We start from the raw sequence: 20914 nt of genomic DNA on the forward strand, positions 1-20914 counted from the left end.
GGCGGGATCGGGGGGGGGTACAGGCGGTGCGGTAGCAGCAGAGAAGTGCGGGAATGGAGAGAATGCGGCGTGTGAGGGAAGAAAGGTCAGCCACGCCGCACACAGCTCACCACTTAAAGGAGGCGGAAACACGCTGGGACCTCCTCTTCAGCTCCGTAGGCCCCTCCCCCTCAGCACCTTATGTGGCGAGTGATTGGTCTGCGCCTCAGAGCGCCGCCATCTTCCCGGAAACCACACAGTCCCAGTCGTATAACGTGACCTCTGGCGGGCGGGAAAAGGGCCCATGCGGACATCTTAGTGCACCCAGCTATGGCTTGAATGCCAGAGTAATTTTAGAAGTAAAGTGAGTGTATGTATGTGTGTGTATATATATATATATGTATGTATATATATATATGTGTGTGTGTGTGTGTGTATATATATATATATGTATGTGTGTGTATATATATATATGTATGTGTGTATGTATATATATATATATATATATATATATATATATGTGTGTATATATATATATATATATACACACACACACATATATATATATACATATATATATATACACACACACACACACACATATATATATATATACACACACACATATATATATATATACACACACACACATATATATATATATATATATATATACACACACACACATATATATATATATATATATACACACATACACATATATATATATATACACACACACATATATATATATATACACACACACACATATATATATATATATATATATATACACACATACACACACACACATATATATATATATATATATACACACATACACATATATATATATATACATACAGTATGCAGCCCATAGAGAACAATGGAATCTCTCCTTCACATACATATCCCTGCATCAAAGCATGTCTGTGTTCTATCAGATTATCGCTACCCATCAGATTGTATAACAGAAGTGACATTACAACCAAAAAAATACTCACTGCGCCTGCGATTTGCGTTCCACACACGGCATGATCTGACGGGTAGTGATAATCTGATAGAACACCCATGCGGACATCTTACTACACCCAGCTATGTCTTGAATTTCAGAGTAATGTTAGGAATAAAGTGAGCGGATATAAATAAATATAGTATAGGGACATCTGTGACGCCGTTTTGATGTTACATTATGAAAGAAGCTGGGCGCCAGCAGTAGGAAAGTGGCGGCGGCCATCTTGGTACACCCCACACTGCTCAGTCAGAGCTAAACCTTTTGGCTTTCAAAATGTAACATCCAAACAGCATCACCGATGTCACTATACTATATTTATTTATTTATATACGCTCACTTTATTCTTAAAATTACTCTGAAATTCAAGACGTAGCTGGGTGTAGTAAGATGTCCGCATGGTAGGGTTGCCACCTCATCCCTTTAAACCAGGACACACAATAATTACACAGGTTCTGTGGCTGATTAACCGCTTGCCGACCACCGCACGACTATTTACTGCGGCGGTCAGCCCCTCACAGGCAGAGCAACATAGTACTACATCGCTAGCCTGTGAGGGTTTAGGGAGCGAGCGCGCGGTCACGGACCCCCCCCACGCGTGTGGCCGGCGGACCCGATGTCCGCCAGTCACTCTGCGATCGTCGGTGCAGAGGGAGAAAGGCAGGCGGCTGATGTAAACAAGCCGCCTGTCATTCTCCCCTGTGTAGAAACAGTGATCACACGGTTCTACTATGTAGGACCGTTGATCTCTGTTCCTACACCTCAAGCCACAGCCAATCACAGTTAGAAGCACGCCACTAGGAAACACACAGCCCCTCCCTCTCAAATAAAGTTAACCCCTTCACTGCCACTGTAATTTTACAGTAACAGTGCATATGTATAGCACTGATTACTGTAGTAATGTCACTGGTACCCCCAAAAGTGTCAAAAATGTCAGTCAAGGGTCCGATCTGTCCGCCGCAATGTCGCAGTCCCGCAAAAGAAACCGCAGATCGCCGCCATTACGCGTTAAAAAAAAAAACACCAAAAACGACAGAAATCTTTCCCTTAGTTAGTAAACGCGATAACTTTTGGGCAAACCAATCAAAATACGCTTTTTGCGATTTTTTTACCAAACATAGGTAGCATAAAACAAATTGGCCGAAAATGTTAAAAAATTTTAGATTTTTACATTTTTTGGGGGAGAATTTCATATAAAAAAATTTGAAAGATATTGTTATTTTTGCAAAATTTACGCTCTTTTTTTGTTTATAGCGCATGATCAAAAAAATCGCACAGGTCATCAAATACCGCCAAAAGAAAACTCTGTTTGTGGGAAAAAAAGGACGTCAAATTTGTTTAGGTACAGCGTCGCACGACTGCGCAATTGTCCGTTAAAGTCACGCAGTGCCGAATCGCAAAATAGGCCCTGGTCAGGAAGGGGGTAAAATCTTCCGGGGCTTAAATGGTTAAGGTGGTAATTAACCACTTCTGGACTGGAAGGATTTTCCACCTTAATGACCAGGGGGTATTTTGCGATTCTGCACTGCGTTACTTTAACGGACAATTGCGCGGCCGTGCGATGCTGTACCCAAATAAAATTGGCGTCATTTTTTCCCCACAAACAGAGCTTTCTTTTGGTGGTATTTGATCACCTGTGCGATTTTTACTTTGTGCGCTATAAACAAAAAAAGAGCGACAATTCTGAAAAAAAAAAAACAATATTTTTCACATTCTACTATATAACATTCTCAAAAAAAAAAAAATCTAATTTTTTTTTAACATTTTTGGCCAATTTGTTTTCTGCTACATATTTTTGGTAAACATCGCAATAAGCGTATTTTGATTGGTTTGCACAAAAGATATCGTGTCTACTAACTATGGGAAAGATTTATGTCATTTTTATTGTTTTTTTTATTTTTTTACTAGTAATGGCGGCGATCTGCGATTTTTAGCGGGACTGCGACATTGCGGCGGACAGGTCGAACCCCTAACTGACATTTTTGACACTTTTGGGGTGACCAGTGACATTACTACAGAAATCAGTGCTAAAAATATGCACTGTCACTGTACTAATGACACTGGCAGGAAGGGGTTAACATTGTGGGTGATCAAGGGGTTAAATGTGAGCCTAGGGGAGTGATTCTAACTGTGGGGGGGGGGGGGCGTGGCTTGTGGAATGACCATAGAGACATGTGATCCTATATAGAAGGATATAACAAAAAGTGCAGCGCTATCAAATATGGATTATGAAGAAGATATCGAGGAGAGCAGTCCACAGGTGAAAATTATGGTGAAGCATGCACAAGATATAAACATTCAGTGCTCTTCAATGTGCTGGTAATCCTCCACCCAGTCTCATTAGCCTCTCACCTCACACTTAGCCCCTGTGTCACCAGACGGGCTAGTAAGACAAACTTTCTCCAAGGATATCACCAATATAGATCAAATCAGTATTCCTCTTCATCAGAAGATAAGGCTCACAGGTAACAGATCACAGGTCCATAAAGCGGGTCACAGGTCCATAGGAAAACAAAGGTCCGGACATAGTGCATTACCGCAATAAATGACTTTATTGAACATAGCATAAAATCATAAAAATTACCTTGTAAAGCACTATACAAGTGCATGTGATGAGCAGATTGTATTACACACAGCGGTCTCTACCGCAATGGATGGCGGGTGACGTCAACAGCCCCTCCCCCTTCGCACGCGTTACGTCCCACTGCACGGGACTTCCCCGTGCAGTGGGACGTAACGCGTGCGAAGGGGGAGGGGCTGTTGACGTCACCCGCCATCCATTGCGGTCGAGACCGCTGTGTGTAATACAATCTGCTCATCACATGCACTTGTATAGTGCTTTACAAGGTAATTTTTATGATTTTATGCTATGTTCAATAAAGTCATTTATTGCGGTAATGCACTATGTCCGGACCTTTGTTTTCCTATGGACCTGTGACCCGCTTTATGGACCTGTGATCTGTTACCTGTGAGCCTTATCTTCTGATGAAGAGGAATACTGATTTGATCTATATTGGTGATATCCTTGGAGAAAGTTTGTCTTACTAGCCCGTCTGGTGACACAGGGGCTAAGTGTGAGGTGAGAGGCTAATGAGACTGGGTGGAGGATTACCAGCACATTGAAGAGCACTGAATGTTTATATCTTGTGCATGCTTCACCATAATTTTCACCTGTGGACTGCTCTCCTCGATATCTTCTTCATAATCCATATTTGATAGCGCTGCACTTTTTGTTATATATTTGTTATTGGGACTTTTGGTTTATTGATCCTTTAGTGCATAGCAGCTTTCTATTATATTATTTTATACAGTTGCGCTGAATTTTTATCTATTATTATTTGCCTATATAGAAGGATCACAGGAGCTCTGTGATCATTTCAGGGAGAAGAACGGTCAGATGTGTTTACAACAGCCGACCGTTCTTCTCTCTCAGCGGGGAGCGATCGTGGGTGTCAGGCGGCAATCGGAGCCGCCTGCCCCGTGCATCGGCTTCCCTGCTGCCAAGTGGGGGCGGGAGCGCGCCGACGGCGGCACGCACTCGCCCCCTAGCTGTCGGCGCGCGACCGGCGTAGACCTACGTTGTTTCACGCAGGAGAGCCGCACTGCCATAGTAAAAAGGCGGTGGGTGGTCGGCACCCGGTTAAACTCACTTGGTGCCTTATGTGGATTATATCAGCCTCAGAAGCTGTGTAATTATTATGTGTCCTGGTTGAAAGGGATGAGGTGACAACCTTACTGCATGGGTGTTCTATCAGATTACCGCTCCCCTTCAGATCATGCAGTGTTTGGAACGCATAGCACATGCGCAGTATTTTTGGTCAGAACATCACTTCCGTTACACAATCTGATGGGTAGCGGTAATCTGATAGAACACCGGTGTTCTGTCAGAATCGGTGACCCGTCAGATATTGTAACGGAAGTGACGTTCCGTCAGCTGCACATGCGTCCATCGCTAGCAGGTTTGCTAATCTGACAAAACACCTGCAGTCAGAAGGCGGCAGCGGACATCTTGCTACACCCAGCTACGTCTTGAATAGAATCATTTTAGCAATAAAGTGGGTGTAGGTAAATACATATAGTATACATATACAGTATGCATATATACATATAGATTATTGACATCTGTGATGCTGTTTGGATATTTCATTTTGAAAGCATAAAGGTTTAGCGCTGAGCAGTGCAGGGAAGGGGGGGGGGGGACCATCTGTGAAAAGCACAGGGCACCAGTGGTGGACCTGCCAATTCTGGTGTTCAATGGCAAATGCCAATAGAGCTCCACAGTGCTGGGCAGTGAGCACAGGGCCCACTACAGCAGTGGTTCTCAATTCCGGTCCTCGGGACCCACCAACAGGCCAGGTTTGCAAGATAACTAAATTACATCACAGGTGATCTCATTTGCTGCTCAGTGATTGCAGTATTCTAGTCTGCATCCCCCAAGGTAATACTTAAAATCTGGCCTGTTAGTGGGTCCCGAGGACCGGAATTGAGAAACACTGCACTAGAGGATGTCGGGCCCTCAGGCCACCCTTGTGAAGTCTGTTTGTGATTGTTTGGTCAGAGACATTCACACCAGTGGCCTGCTGGAGGTCATTTTGTAGGGCTCTGGCAGTGCTCATCATGTTCCTCCTTGCATAAAGGAGCAGAATACCGGTCCTGCTGATGGGTGAAGGACCTTCTACGGTTCTGTCCAGCTTTCCTAGAGTAACTGCCTATCTCCTGGAATCTCCTGCATGCTCTTGAGACTGTGCTGGAATACACAGCAAACCTTCTGGCCAAAGGCAAGTATTGATGTGCCATCCTGGAGGAGTTGAACTGCCTGTGCAACCTCTATAGCAGTGATGGCGAACCTTGGCACTCCAGATGTTTTGGAACTACATTTCCCATTATGCTCAACTACACTGCAGAGTGCATGAGCATCATGGGAAATGTTGTTCCAAAACATCTGGAGTGCCAAGGTTCGCCATCACTGCTCTATAGGATCCAGGTATCGCCTCATGCTACCAGTAGTGACACTGACCCTAGCCAAATGCAAAACTAGTGAAAAACAGTCAGAAAAGATGAGTAAGCCTCTACCTATAAAACCATTCCTGTTTTGGAGGTCATCTCATTGTTGCCCATCTAGTGCACCTGTTAACTTAATTAATACCAAAGCAACTGAAACTGATTAACAACCCCCTCTGCTACTTAACTGACCAGATTAATATCCCAGGAGTTTCATTGACTTGGTGCTATACTCTGATTAAAAAATGTTCCTTTAATTTTTTTTGAGCAGTGTATTTATTTATATACGCTCACTTTATTGCTAAAATTACTCTGAAACTCAAGAGGTAGCTGGATGTAGTAAGATGTCCACATGGGTGTTCTATCAGATTACCGCTACCCATCATGGAACGTAGAGGCGCATACGCAGTGTTTTTTGTCGAAACGTCACTTCCGTTACACAATCTGACGGGTAGCGATATTCTGATAGAACACCCATCAGATTGTTCAACAACAGCGGCAGCGGACATCTTACTGCACCCAGCTACATCTTGAATTTCAGAGTAATTTTAGGAATAAAGGACCCAATTTACTAAACGCTACACTGGCGTACCGGCGTACTTTCATATTCTACAGAAAACTCGCCGTAAATACACTCCCAAACCAAATTCACTATAACGGTCGGGAAAGCGTAATCGCAAATTCGAATTCGCTATCTGCAATGTACGGCAGCGAGGGAGTAAAAAAGTAGTTGTGCTAAAAGTTCTACTATTTTCTTGGAAATAATGTTTTGAGCATGATAGCATGGCTGAAATGGTTCTGAAAGATGTGGTATAATGTTTGGACACAGTGGCGGCTGGTGCTCAAAATTTTTTGGGGGGGGGGGGGCGCAAACAGAAAAATGTAATAGGCATTGCAGAGTGACCAGCATGCCCCCCTTTCAATGCAGAGAGACCAGCGTGCCCCCTTTCAATGCAGAGAGACCAACGTGCCCCCTTTCAATGCAGAGAGACCAGCGTGCCCCCTTTCAATGCAGAGAGACCAGCGTGCCCCCTTTCAATGCAGAGAGACCAACGTGCCCCCTTTCAATGTACAGTGACCAGCGTGCCCCCTTTCAATGCACAGTGATCAGCGTGCCCCCTTTAATGCAGAGTCCAGCGTACATGCCCCCTTCAATGCAGTGCCCAGCATACATGCCCCCTTTAATGCAGAGACCAGCGTACATGCCCCCTTCAATGTAGTGACCAGCGTACATGCCCCCTTCAATGCAGTGACCAGCGTACATGCCCCCTTCAATGCAGAGACCAGCGTACATGCCCCCTTCAATGCAGAGACCAGCGTACATGCCTCCTTCAATGCAGTGACCAGCATACATGCCCCCTTCAATGCAGAGACCAGCGTACATGCCCCCTTCAATGCAGTGACCAGCGTACATGCCCCCTTCAATGTAGTGACCAGCATTCATGCCCCCTTTAATGTAGTGACCAGCGTACATGCCCCCTTCAATGCAGAAACCAGCGTACATGCCCCCTTAAATGCAGTGACCAGCATACATGCCCCCTTCAATGCAGAGACCAGCGTACATGCCCCCTTCAATGCAGTGACCAGCATACATGCCCCCTTCAATGTATTGACCAGCGTACATGCCCCCTTCAATGCAGTGACCAGCGTACATGCCCCCTTCAATGCAGTGACCAGCGTACATGCCCCCTTCAATGTAGTGACCAGCATACATGCCCCCTTCAATGTAGTGACCAGCGTACATGCCCCCTTCAATGTAGTGACCAGCATACATGCCCCCTTCAATGTAGTGACTAGCATACATGCCCCCTTCAATGTAGTGACCAGGGTACATGCCCCCTTCAATGCAGGGACCAGCGTACATGCCCCCTTCAATGCAGTGACCAGCGTACATGCCCCCTTCAATGTAGTGACCAGCGTACATACCCCCTTCAATGTAGGGACCAGCTTACATGCCCCTTTCAATGTAGTGACCAGCATACATGCCCCCTTCAATGTAGTGACCAGCGTACTTGCCCCCTTCAATATAGTGACCAGCGTGCATGCCCCCTTCAACGTAGTGACCAGCATACATGCCCCCTTCAATGTAGTGACCAGCATACATGCCCCCTTCAATGTAGTGACCAGCATACATGCCCCCTTCAATGTATGAATACCAGCGTACATACCCCCGTCCAATGCAGAGACCAGCGTGCGTGCCCCCTTCAATCCAGTGCACTTACCTGGATCATCAGCAGCGGCGGCGCGGCTTCTACTCAGCCCCTCCGGCGCGTCTTCTCGGGTCCTTCCGCTCCCGTCTCCTCCTCGGCCAATGGCATGGGGTTTGCCTTGCGGCCAATCAGGAATCAGGTATTAGACCCGCTCCCTGATTGGCTGTGAGGAGGATCCGTGTGACAATAGCAAATTTTCATTCGCTATTGTCTCACAATGGGTGGAGTCGGGGCGCACTGCTCTGCGCCCCGGGTCCACCTTTTGCATCGCCCTATTAGAGCCTCTGGCTCTAATCGGGTGATGCAAAAAAAAAAGCGCCCCATTGAACGCCATGCAGATTAGGGGGCTGGACGCATGGATGGGGGGGCGGCGCCCCTGCGCCCCCAACACACACCGGCTGCCACTGTTTGGACATGATCTGCTTTGAAACTTTTTAAAAAAAAAAGAAATTTCAGTGAAAGTGTGAAAAGTAAAAAAATTCTCCCACAACCTACAACTGTGGAGCAGCACATGTGCGCATGCCCAGACCTTGAAAATAGTTTCAAATCTACGCCTGGGAAATCGTAAGCTGCCATTATAGTGAATTCAGGAATTTGCAAATGCAATATTATTCTCTCTTGCTCTCGCTCTCTCTCTTACTATATATATATATATATATATATATATATATATATATATATATATATATATATATATATATATATATATATATACATATATATATCAAGAGAGAAAGAGAGAGATACTGCCATGTACATTTTGTATGCCCAGGGACTTTTGTCATGTGGGATATATCTCTTGTTACACTGAGCATGCTCAAACACTTTGCCATTTTGGCCATATCTATGGCACATTCCCCTCTGGGTGATCTCTGTACATTGCAGGGATTATAACAAACTTTATTGCAGATTCATAACTTTTGTTATTCTGAAGAAATCATTGTTTGTTCCTCTGTGCTGAGTGGGTCTAATGGGAGTGGCTTCATAATTATCTATCAGCTGTGGCATCTGCAGGGCTCTAATGAGGAAAGCTGCTGCTGCTGGGCCTGCATCCCTTTAGACGTGTTCCTATTGGGAGTATCTCACCAAAAATGAAATTTTTGTTGCAGGGGATGCCAGAAATGTGACTTGTATCTTAGTGCAGACTTGGAAAATTGGTGAGCCAATGACACAAGCAGGAAATGATGTTTCTGGGGGTGTGGTCAGTATACATTCTGTGTACAGAACAGCTCCCAGGCCATATTGCATTTTCAGAAAATGTCAACAGCTGCAGATTGAAAAAGAAAGGAAATTTTTAATAACATTCAATTCCAATATGATTTGTGTCGCAATTGTATACACTATATTGTTTTTTCTTTATTTGCCGGGTTTTTTTTTTACCCCCCACGAAAGTGGAGTTTTCCTTTAAGTGTCACCATAGGGAGGCGCTATGGACACCATAATTGTAATCAGTGCCTCATCCTGGACTAAATTCAAATAATGTAAAGTAGCAGAATGGACTTTACAACACTAAGGCCCCTTTCACACTTGTGCGACTTCAAAGTCGCACGATTCTACCGCCATTTTGACGCGACTTTTTGCCGCGATTTTGATATGAGTTTGACTGGGCTTATAATGTCTTTTCCTCAAAACGCATCAAAATCATGCCAAAAGTAGTGCATGGACTACTTTGAAGTCGGTGCGACTTCAAGTCGCACAGATATGAATTGGGCTCATTGGAAATAATGGAGAACCACTTGTCATGCGATTTTGCAGTCCCAAATCGCATGAGAAGTCGCACAAGTGTGAAAGGGGCCTAAGTGTTTTATGTTAAAAAAATAATAATTGTATTGTGCTTGATTAACAAATGTCACATAAACAACAAAAAAATATACACACACCACCATATTTAACAATAGACAAAATCCTCTTACTTTCCAATGTTGGAGAACAACCTCCAAAGTACCCCAAGGAATGCACCCTAACCCAGAGGCATAGGCGGCTCTCTAATTAGGCAAATTAGGCGGTCGCCTAAGGCCTCGCACCTACAGGGGCCTCGCGGCCAGTGGCGGAGCGACAACATTTAGAAGGGCGCAGTCAGGGAAATCTCGCAAGTAAAAGATTGTTTTAAATCCTCGGATATAAAAGTTGCAGCAGTGTGCTGCAGTCCCTTCACTGCGGCTGCCAGGTGTCTGTTGTCCGCTGACACTTAACCCGCCTTCTCTGCCTGTAATCCTAAGATGTGGAAGAATCGGTGGGTGTGTACCTGCATCAGTAGGAAGTGACTGCCCGGTCAGCTCACTCTGCTATCATCGTTTGTTGCTCTGGGAGGAGAGCTCTGCCCTGGCCCAGGAACATACAGGTAACCAGGCCCCGACTTGTCACTCTGCAGTGTGGTCATAGATTTGTGGTGTCTACTACGCAAAGGGGGTGAGTAGCCCCAGGGAAGTTGGAAGAGTCTTAGAATGGTTGGTGGAGGCTGGGGGAGGAGAGGGTGGCTGGAAGAGAAGGAGAGGGTCCCTGGGTGGCTAGGGGAAAAGGAGTGGGTCCCTGGGTGGCTCGGGGAAAAGGAGTGGGTCTCTGGGTGGCTAGGGCAAAAGGAGAGGGCCCCTGGGTGGTTAGGGGAAAAGGAGAGGGTCCCTGGTGGGCTAGGGGAAAAGGAGAGGGCCTCTGGGTGGCTAGAGGAAGAGGAGAGGGCCCCTGGGTGGCTGAAGGAGAAGGAAAGGGCATCTGGGTGGCTGAAGGAGAGGGCATGTGGGTGGCTAAAGGAGAAGGAGAGGGCCCATGGGTGGCTAAAGGAGAAGGAGAGGGCCTCTGGGTGGCTGTGGGAGAAGGAGATGGCCCCTGGGGGGCTGGGGGAGAAGGAGATGGCCCCTGGGTGGCTGGGGGAGAAGGAGATGGCTCCTGGGTGGCTGGGGGAGAAGGAGATGGCCCCTGGATGGCTGGAGGAGAAGGAGAGGGCCCCTGGGTGGCTGGAGGAGAAGGAGAAGGCCCCTGGGTGGCTGGGGGAGAAGGAGAGGGCCCCTGGGTGGCTGAGGTAGAAGGAGAGTGCCCCTGGGTGGCTGAGGGAGAAGGAGAGGGCCCCTGGGTGGCTGAGGGATAAGAAGAGGGCCCCTGGGTGGCTGAGGGAGAAGGAAAGGGCCCCTGTGTGGCTGGGGGAGAAGGAGAGGGCCCCTGGGTGGCTGGGGGAGAAGAAGAGGGCCCCTGGGTGGCTGAGGGAGAAGAAGAGGGCCCCAGGGTGGCTGGGGTAGAAGGAGAGGGCCCCTGGCTGGCTGGAGGAGAAGGAGAGGGCCCCTGGGTAGCTGGGGGAGAAGGAGAGGGCCCCTGGGTAGCTGGGGGGAGAAGGAGAGGGCCCCTGGGTGGCTGGGGGAGAAGGAGAGGGCCCCTGGGTGTCTGGGGGAGAAGGACCCTGGGTGGCTGGGGGAGAAGGACCCTGGGTGGCTGGGGGAGAAGGAGAGGGCCCCTGGGTGGCTGGGGGAGAAGGAGAGGGCCCTGGGTGGCTGGAGGAGAAGGAAAGGGACCCTGGGTGGCTGGAGGAGGAGAAGGAGAGGGACCCTGGGTGGCTGGAGGAGAAGGAGAGGGTCCCTGGGTGGCTGGAGGAGAAGGAGGGGGCCCCTGGGTGGCTGGGGGAGAAGGAGAGGGCCCCTGGGTGGCTGGGGGAGGAGGAGAGGCCCCCGTGACGCCTGAGTCAGTTGCCAGGGAAGAGAGTGGAGCTGAGCCAGTCCTGCATATTTGACATCAAAGCCAAACATGGTGGAGCTGGAGACCTTTGCCCTACACAATGACAGCACCCGAGGTGGAAGGTGAGGGGTAGCGGGGCTGTGACATAATATAGCATACGGACTGGGTAGTTTTGGTTGGAGTTGTCCTTTATATGTTTAACTCTGTTGTTTTCCCCCCCAGGCTGTGAGGGACTGAGGAATTACAGCCCACTATGCTGGGACTTATAGTGCCCTAGAATGTGGAGGACTGAGGAATCCTCAGTCCCTCACAGAGGGCACTACAAGTTCCAGAATAGCAGGCTGCCATGCCTTAGTCCCCACAGAGGGCACTACAAGTCTTAACATAGCAGGCAGTAGTTCCTCAGTCCCCTACAGAGAGCAGTACAAGTCCAAGCATAGCAGGCTTTCATTCCTCAGGGAGGAATGGCAGTGCACTATACTGGAATTTACAGTGCCCTCTGTGGGGACTCAGGTATGGCAGCCTTCTGCAGTGGGACTTGTCATGCCCTAGACCAGTGTTTCTCAACCTTTTTTCAGTCAAGGCACCCTTTAACAATGATGGACAATCTCGAGGCACCCTTTAAAAATTATGGACAGTCTCGAGGCACGCCATTCTAAAATGTAAAAACTATTCTAATAGTTTTACATAATGCAGCAACATTCACAAGCCCAATTAGGACACTCAACATTAGAGGTGATTTATTCTTACAAAATACACTTTTGCAAACTGGTACTGACTAGTATTCCAATGTTTCTCTTCTCACTCATTTTTTCTCCATCACTCAGCTAATGTGGCACCCCCGCTAATGGAGAGAGGCAGGGTTGGGTCAAACAAGGATGCTAAGCAGGCAAATTACATCCTCTATATCAACTGATGCCATTGGTTGTTAGGGTGCCAGCAGCTAGAAGGTTGTAATGGTGGACAATGAAAACCTGTGGCTTTGTGTAACTAAAAGGCAGGCTTCATCCACATGCCGGCATGTTAACAATTTTTGGCAATTTTTAGGCATTTTGCCAAGGCACCCACTGAAGAAACCTCAAGGCACCCCGATGTGCCTGGGCACCCTGGTTGAAAAAGGCTGCCCTAGACTATGGTGGACTGAGGAAGGGAAGTGTAAGGGGGTCTCTGGAAACTCTGATGCAAGGGGGAGATTTGGTGACCACAGAGTTCCCTTTTACACCAGAGTCCCCAGCTTTTCCCCCTTAAATAATCCCCCTTACATCAGAGCCTCCAGCATTCCTCCTTAAATTGGGGTTCCCAGAACTCCCCTTACTTCAGAGTCCCCAACATTCCTCCTTAAATCAGGGTTCCCAGAACTCCCCTTACTTCAGAGTCCCCAACAGTCCTCCTTAAATCAGGGTTCCCAGAACTCCCCTTACTTCAGAGTCCCCAACATTCCCCCTAAATTAGGGTTCCCAGAACTCCTCTTACATCAGAGTCTTCAGAGTTCCCTCTTACAATGTAAGGGGGAAACTCTGGAGACTCTGATGTAAAGGGGGCTCTGTAAAATTTGATTTAAGATGGGGACTCTAATGTAAAAAGGAATTCTGTGGACTCTGATGTAAGGAGGAGATGCTGGGGGAAATTTGATTTAAAGGAGAACTCTTATGTAAGGGGAGACACTGAACTCTGATGTAAGGAGGGACTCAGGGAATCATGACCTATAGGGAAATGCTGGGGACTGTGATGTAAGAGCAGACATATATATATATATATATATATATATATATATATATATACATACATACCCTATGTTTAATGATCTTTGATTAAAGAAGAATTGGTTAGAGAAAATTCTAGAAACTGTGAAAATTCTAGAAACTGTGAATTCATAGTACAAAGGTTAAGGCTCCTAATATATGCAATTTATACAGTTCATTTTTATCGCTTGAATTATTTTCCCCATTATGGGCGTGAGTGGGGCCTCATGTCCAAGTTTTGCCTTAGGCCTCACAAAGCCTAGAGCCGCCTCTGCCCAGAGGCGGGAATTGCTGAAAGTAAATATGGGTAACCTTTTGGAAAAAAAAAAAAAAAAATGGGTAACCAACATCAGCGAGGTGAATTCAAATTTCGACACTGGATTCTACATGTTTCACGCTCTATTGCTTCTTTGGTAATATGTCAAATGGGTCAATCACTATCTTCAAAAGTTCCAAACAAATTGCCCTAAAAGAGGTAAGTGCAAAATAGCATCAGTTAAGCGGGTGGGAAACAGAGTTCATCCCAGAACCATCACGAGGCGGGGGGGGGGGGGGGGTCATCGTTAAGCTTGTTAATGTTTCCAAATTATTAGGCGTAGTTGTGTCCTTTAGGATGGATCACCCTATAAGTTCAATGTTCTGGGCAATGGCAAAGCCTTGTTCGAAGTTAATCACATTAGTAGGTACAAGGTAGGTGTCCCGTGTAGGTTATGTTAGTGCTATCCACTGACTGTATAGTCTGGAATTAGGACCTCCTTAGTCCCCTAGGTTTGTGCCAAAAGACTGTCCCCTTTTAACCACTTTACCACCAGAGGATTTTGCTGTCTTACGTCCAGGCCACTTTTTGCGATTCGGCACTGTGCGACTTTAACTGACAATTGCGCGGTCACGCAACGCTGTACCCAAACGAAATTTACGTCCTTTTTTTCCCACAAACAGAGCTTTCTTTTGGTGGTATTTGATCACCTGTGCGATTTTCATTTTTTCCGATATTAATAAAAAAAGCGACAATTTTGAAAAAATAACAATATTTTTCTACTTTGACAGTTAAAAAATATCCAATATATTCAATTTTTGTCATATATTTATGCCAACATGTATTTAGCTACATGTCTTTGACAAAAAAATTCTCAATGAGCGTATTATTAACCGCTTTATGACCGGAAGGTTTTACCCCATTCCTGACCAGGCCATATTTTGCGATTCGGCACTGCATTATTTTAACGGACAATTGCACGGTCGTGCAACGCTGTACCCAAATTAAATGTATGTCCTTTTTTTCCCCACAAATAGAGCTTTCTTTTGGTGGTATTTGATCACCTGTGCGATTTTTACTTTTTGCGCTATAAACAAAAAAAGAGCGACAATTTTGAAAAAATAACAATATTTTTCACATTTTTTTTATATGAAATTCCCCCCCAAAAAATGTAAAAATCAAAATTTTTTATCATTTTAGGCCAATTTGTTTTCTGCTGCATATTTTTGGTAAAAAAAATTGCAATAAGCGTATTTTGGTTGGTTTGCGCAAAAGTTATTGCGTTTACTAACTACGGGAAAGATTTCTGTCATTTTTGGTGTTTTTTTTTTTAACGAGTAATGGCGGCGATCTGCAATTTTTTTTTGCGGGACTACGACATTGCAGCAGACAGATCGGACCCTTGACTGACATTTTTGACACTTTTGGGGGTACCAGTGACATTACTGCAGTAATCAGTGCTATAAATATGCACTGTTACTGTAAAAATGACACTGGCAGGGAAGGGGTTAATTTTTATTGGAGAGGGAGGGGTTAATGTATGCCTGGTGCTTACTGACGTGTGGGGGGAGGTGACTGAGTGACACAGGGACAGATCGCATGTTCAGCTATGCTGAACCCTGCAATCTGACCCTGTCTGTCACTTAGGAGATCCGCCCGCTTTGTTTACACAGGCGGGCGGATTTCCACACTAGATCCCCGACGATCGGGGAAGAGCAGCGGTGATCACCGCTGCTCCTCCCCTGGCCCGACTCCCGCTGTAACTGAATACAGCGGTAGGGAGCCTCCGGTGGCGCGCGCGCCGAGAGAGGGGAATGTCTGGTGACGTAGGTCTACGTCGCCAGACGATAACGAGCCACTTTGCCGCAGTACAGTCAACGTGACTGGTTGGCAAGTGGTTAATGAGTGACGACCACCGTGACTCCACAAGGAAGGTCCGGTAACCCCTGCCCCCACTACTATGCTGTGCCATTAAATTCCATTCTGCTACTTAACATTATTTTCATATCTTTGGATACACTGAGCATGCTCAGACACTTTGCTGTTTGCCACCTGAAATGAAATGGTAGATAATGCACTCCTTGCTCTCCATCTCACATACATCTTAACCCAAACTCCCACAGCTGCCTTCACAAACCACACACAATACCTTTGCTGATGCAAATTTAAAATGAATAACAATTTGTTGGAGCCATCATTTGCAACTCCTTTTGTGCCTTTTCTCCAATAAATTCCATTCTGCTACTTTACATTATTTTGATGCAAATTTAAAATGAATAACAATTTGGTGTGTTGTTTAGTATTTTCAAATGATAAGCTTTTTCACCACAAAAATGTAATATGTGTAGCAACATCATTAATTCCCTTAATCCAGTTCAAAATGTTATTACCAACATTCAGTCGGTAATTCCTCGTACACACGCAACGATTATCGGCCGACCGATCGGCCGTCTTTTGTCCAGTGTTGTTGTGTTGGTTGAAATGTGCTCTAGACTGCACACGAATTTTCTCGGCCAACAAAAACCAACTTCAGAAGTGATGTCATGTGCTGGTTTACTTTCCATGTGTTTTTTCTTCTCTGAGCATGCCCAGTCTTGCTCATCTGATTTTTGTCTGCCGAAATCTGTACTGACTGAGGAACAATCGGCCATTCTGTTGACGGCCAACAAAAATTTTATAGCATGCACACCAGATTTTGTTCGGCCGAAAAGTCGCAGTCAGTTGTCGGAAGCATCATACTAACAAGCCGACAATCGGCGGATCGGACGTTGGCCGAAAATTCACGGCCAACAATCGGTGCGTGTGTACAAGGCTTGACACCACTATTCTACACTCACACACCAATATTTAACCACTTTACCGCTATGTACCGGAGTACTACTGCGGCAAAGTGGCTCGTTCCCGTCTGACGACGTAGACCTACGTCGCCAGACTCCTCCCCCTGTAGGCGCGCTCCCGCTGTTTTCATTCACAGCGGGAGTCGGGCCAGGGGAGGAGTGGCGGCGATCGCCGCTGCTCTGCCCCGATCGTCGGGGAATCCAGTTTGGAGATCCGCCCGCCTGTGTAAACAGAGCGGGCGGATCTCCTCAGTGACAGGGAGTGACAGATCGGAGTGTTCAGCATAGCTGGACATCCGATCTGTCCCTGTCTCACACAGTCACCTCCCCCCCCCCACACGTCAGTAAGCACCAGGCATACATTAACCCCTCCCTCTCCAATAAAATTAACCCCTTCCCTGCCAGTGTCATTTTTACAGTAACAGTGCATATGTATAGCACTGATTACTGCAGTAATGTCACTGGTACCCCCAAAAGTGTCAAAAATGTCAGTCAAGGGTCCGATCTGTCCGCCGCAATGTCGCAGTCCCGCAAAAAAAAATCGCAGATCGCCGCCATTACTTGTTAAAAAAAAAACACCAAAAATGACAGAAATCTTTCCCTTTGTTAGTAAACGCAATAACTTTTGCGTAAACCAATCAAAATACGCTTATTGCAATTTTTTTTACCAAACATGGGTAGCAGAAAACAAATTGGCCAAAAATTTGAAAAAAAAATGTTTTTTACATCTTTTTTGGGGGGAATTTCATATAAAAAAATGTTAAAAATATTGTTATTTTTTCAAAATAAACGCTCTTTTTTTGTTTATAGCACAAAAAGTAAATATCGCACACATGATCAAATGCCACCAAAAGAAAGCTCTGTTTGTGGGAAAAAAAGGACGTAAATTTCGTTTGGGTACGGCGTCGCATGACCGCGCAATTGTCAGTTAAATTCGCACAGCGCCGAATCGCAAAAAGTGGCCCAGACGTAAGACAGCAAAATGCTCTAGTGGTAAAGTGGTTAAGAAAAGATCACAGAATAAATCAAGAAACAGAACTCCTGCACTCCTGACTGATGTAATTACACCAAAATGTAGTTCAATTCTCCTGCGCTCAAGTGCATTAATAGGAAGAAAGAGGAACGTTTCCAACAAATTTGGATGGGTATGACTGAAGGTCTTGCTTCCACCTCGGGACCAAGGGTATCCGATACAAACTGGAAAAAGATAACAAAAAGAGGGGCGCCACCACATACCACAATAAATGTTTTTAGTGGTAATGCACCTGGTCTTTGCACCCCTCTTTTTGTTATCTTTTTCCAGTTTGATGTAATTACACCACCTATAGGTAAATGCCCCAAGAAATCGACTTTTTGGTTGTAGGAGGGTTCCACCACTATTGCACATTTTGCCATATGTGTTCCACGGGGAAGGACAAGAAGCAGCCTTGTGAGTTCTTCACCAGCACCAATTGCAGCCTTTTACCAATTAAAAAAAGCTGAAAAATTATAGATGGGTCTATAGGAGCATGCTGACAGTAATCGGACATACCCAGCCTTGGATCCAGGTGGCATATCACAGGTATATATAGGTATATGTATATAAACAGGTTGCTCAAAGGCACTCAGGACTTCCAGGGTACATGTGCATTGATAACCTTTAGGCACCCCAGGGAATAAGGCCTGTTTAAAGCGGAGCACCGGCCACAAAATCAACATAATCGATTTTGTGGCCACCCGCTTCCTATTTGTCACCTGAAAAAGAAATGGATAGCTACGATTTTTTTTTTTTTTACTTACCTTGTTATTGTAGAAAAATATACTCACCTTTCTTCCACTTCCTCCCTCGGCGGCCGCGGCCCGCGCCGTCACTTCCGGTTTGCAATGATTCCTGGGAGCTGAACGTCATTGCTCCCAGGAATCAATGCGCCGGCACCGGCCCCGCTCGTCACTTTCGGTGCGGCGCCGCATTCCCTGCTAAACAGCTTCTGGGCATGCCCAGAAGCTGTGGAGGAATGCGGCGCCGAACCGGAAGTGACGAGCGGGGCCGATGCAGGCGCATTCTGGGAGAAGAGGACACGGAAGAGGACACAGAAGAGGATCGGGCTGGCTTCAGCTGCCCACATCCGAAATGGAGAAGAAATTTTAAAGGTAAGTATTTCTTCTTGCAGGTAAGTGCGACCCGGGACAGTACAGAGGCTATCCATTGTGGAATGTACTAGCCCTGACTGTATTTTTATTGAAAATTTTTTTTCGTGGCCGGAACTCCGCTTTAACACCACAGAGATGGAGGCCCCATGCATGTGGCAGTACAGTGGCTAACTGGTTAGCGCTTCTAGTTTGCAGCACTGCGGTCGTTGGTTGAAATCACAAATCTTGCACTACCTAGCTAGAAGTTTCTTTGTTGTTCTAGTTTCATTTTCACAAGGTATTATATTTCTGATGGGTTTCATATAAGGGAAAACCAAGAAATGACATTCTAAAGAAAGTGACTGAGCTTTTGCACCCAATCTACAACTGTGTGTTTGTGGGCAGATATGTGGGATCCTGCACTCCTATTTGAATGTTGTATGCTGATGATGAATGACGAATGTGTTTGGTAAACAATTTGAGGGAGGCAGCCCTCACAAACTTTACATATTCTGCTTTGTACCCTCCACAATCCACATGCCCAACAACTTTCAACTTGAATAGTTTTGTTTTTGTTCTCTTTATCATGGCCAGAGCCTAAGAAATTTGTCTTCTTTCTGTTTACACTGCACACATACATATGCTGATGCATTCTTTCATTTGCCAAGAGTATGTGTTCCTGATCCACAGGTGTGATGACTTAAGACATGAGGAGACTGAATTAATTACACTGGTGGACGTTGCCTGTACTGGGTGGGGTGCTGTCAATGCAACCCTTAAGCCCCGTACACACGTACCGATGGTCGGCATACAAATGTTCCTCTTTTCTCCCCGGGATGTCGGTGTCTGTTGAAAAGTGCAAAGACAGCACAAGGACAGCACAAGAATTTTGTCTGCAGACTTCAGCTGACTGCAGAAGTGATGTCATGTAATGGTTAACTTTCCCTGTGTTTTTAATTTTCTGAGCATGCCCAGTCTTGCAAATCTGCGGTCTGTCGGCCGAATTGTGTACTGACAGGCGAACAATCGTCCGTTCTGGTGTCGGCATACAAAAATTTTCATGTTTGCAAGAAAGACTTTTGTCCGCGGATTGTGCGCAGACATCTGTCGGAGGCACCATACTAACACGCGTACAATCGGCAGATCTTTCGTCCGCCGACGTTTGTATGCCGACGATCGGTACGTGTGTACGGGCCTTAAGGCTCCTTTCACACGGCCGCTCCGTGTGAAAGGTCCGCTGCGGGACTTTTTTTTTTTTTTTTACCACGGAGCGGATGACATTTCTGTCATCCGCTCCGTGTGCCCGCATATCATCCCATCCGTTTGCGGATGATATGCGGACATAATGTAAGTATATGGCACTGCGGATGTCAGCGGATGACACCGCTGACATCCGATTTTCCTTCCTTTCCGTGTTTTACACGGAAGAAAAAATGGGTTCTGTTCCATTTGTAAAAACGGAACAGAACTGAATGGAGGAAAATCGGGTGTCAGCGGGTGGTATTCCGCTGACACCCGCAGTGCCATTCACTTACATTATGTCCGCAAATCATCCGCAAACGGATTGGATGATTTGCGGACACACGGAGCGGCCGTGTGAAAGGAGCCTTAGGCCCCTTTCACACATGTTGCCCGTTTGTCCGTTTTTCATCCATCCGTTGACGGATGAAAAACGGACATCAATGTATCTCTATGTAAAAACGGATATCAACGGATGATCATCAGTTAACATCCGTTTTCATCCGCTTCCGTCAATGTCCGTTTTTTAGAACGGATGAATGCCCTATTTTTCATCAGTCAAAAAAACGGATCGGACGAAAAACGGATGACAACGGATGAAAAACAGATAACAACTGACGAAAAACGGATGAAAAACGGATAACAACTGACGAAAAACGGATGACAACTGACGAAAAACGGATGAAAAACTGATGAAAAATGGATGAAAAACGGATGGAAAACTGATACATTTTGACGTGACTGAACTGATGAACTGAACGGACCGTATGTGTGAAAGGGGCCTTAGGCTGGTCATACATGATCCAATTTTCTTACAATTTTCTTGAAATTTACCTTCAAGTATGTAGAACAAAGGCCTGCCTAATTAG

General features: G+C 45.9%; 1 protein-coding gene across 1 annotated transcript in view; it reads left to right on the forward strand.

The window, feature by feature from the left end:
* Positions 1–14022: 14022 nt before the first annotated feature.
* LOC309557644 (F-box only protein 44-like) overlaps positions 14023–20914 on the forward strand; it is a gene marked incomplete at both ends in the record, with an annotated part of 100665 nt that continues 93773 nt past the window's right edge. Inside the window, 2 exons of the mRNA XM_082260435.1 lie at positions 14023–14079; positions 14217–14294. Coding sequence (XP_082116561.1) covers positions 14023–14079; positions 14217–14294 — 135 coding nt within the window. The remainder of the gene's footprint in view (positions 14080–14216; positions 14295–20914) is intronic.

The sequence above is a fragment of the Pelophylax lessonae genome, assembly GCF_965119305.1.
Source record: "Pelophylax lessonae genome assembly, chromosome: 6".
NCBI classification, from domain to species: domain Eukaryota; kingdom Metazoa; phylum Chordata; class Amphibia; order Anura; family Ranidae; genus Pelophylax; species Pelophylax lessonae.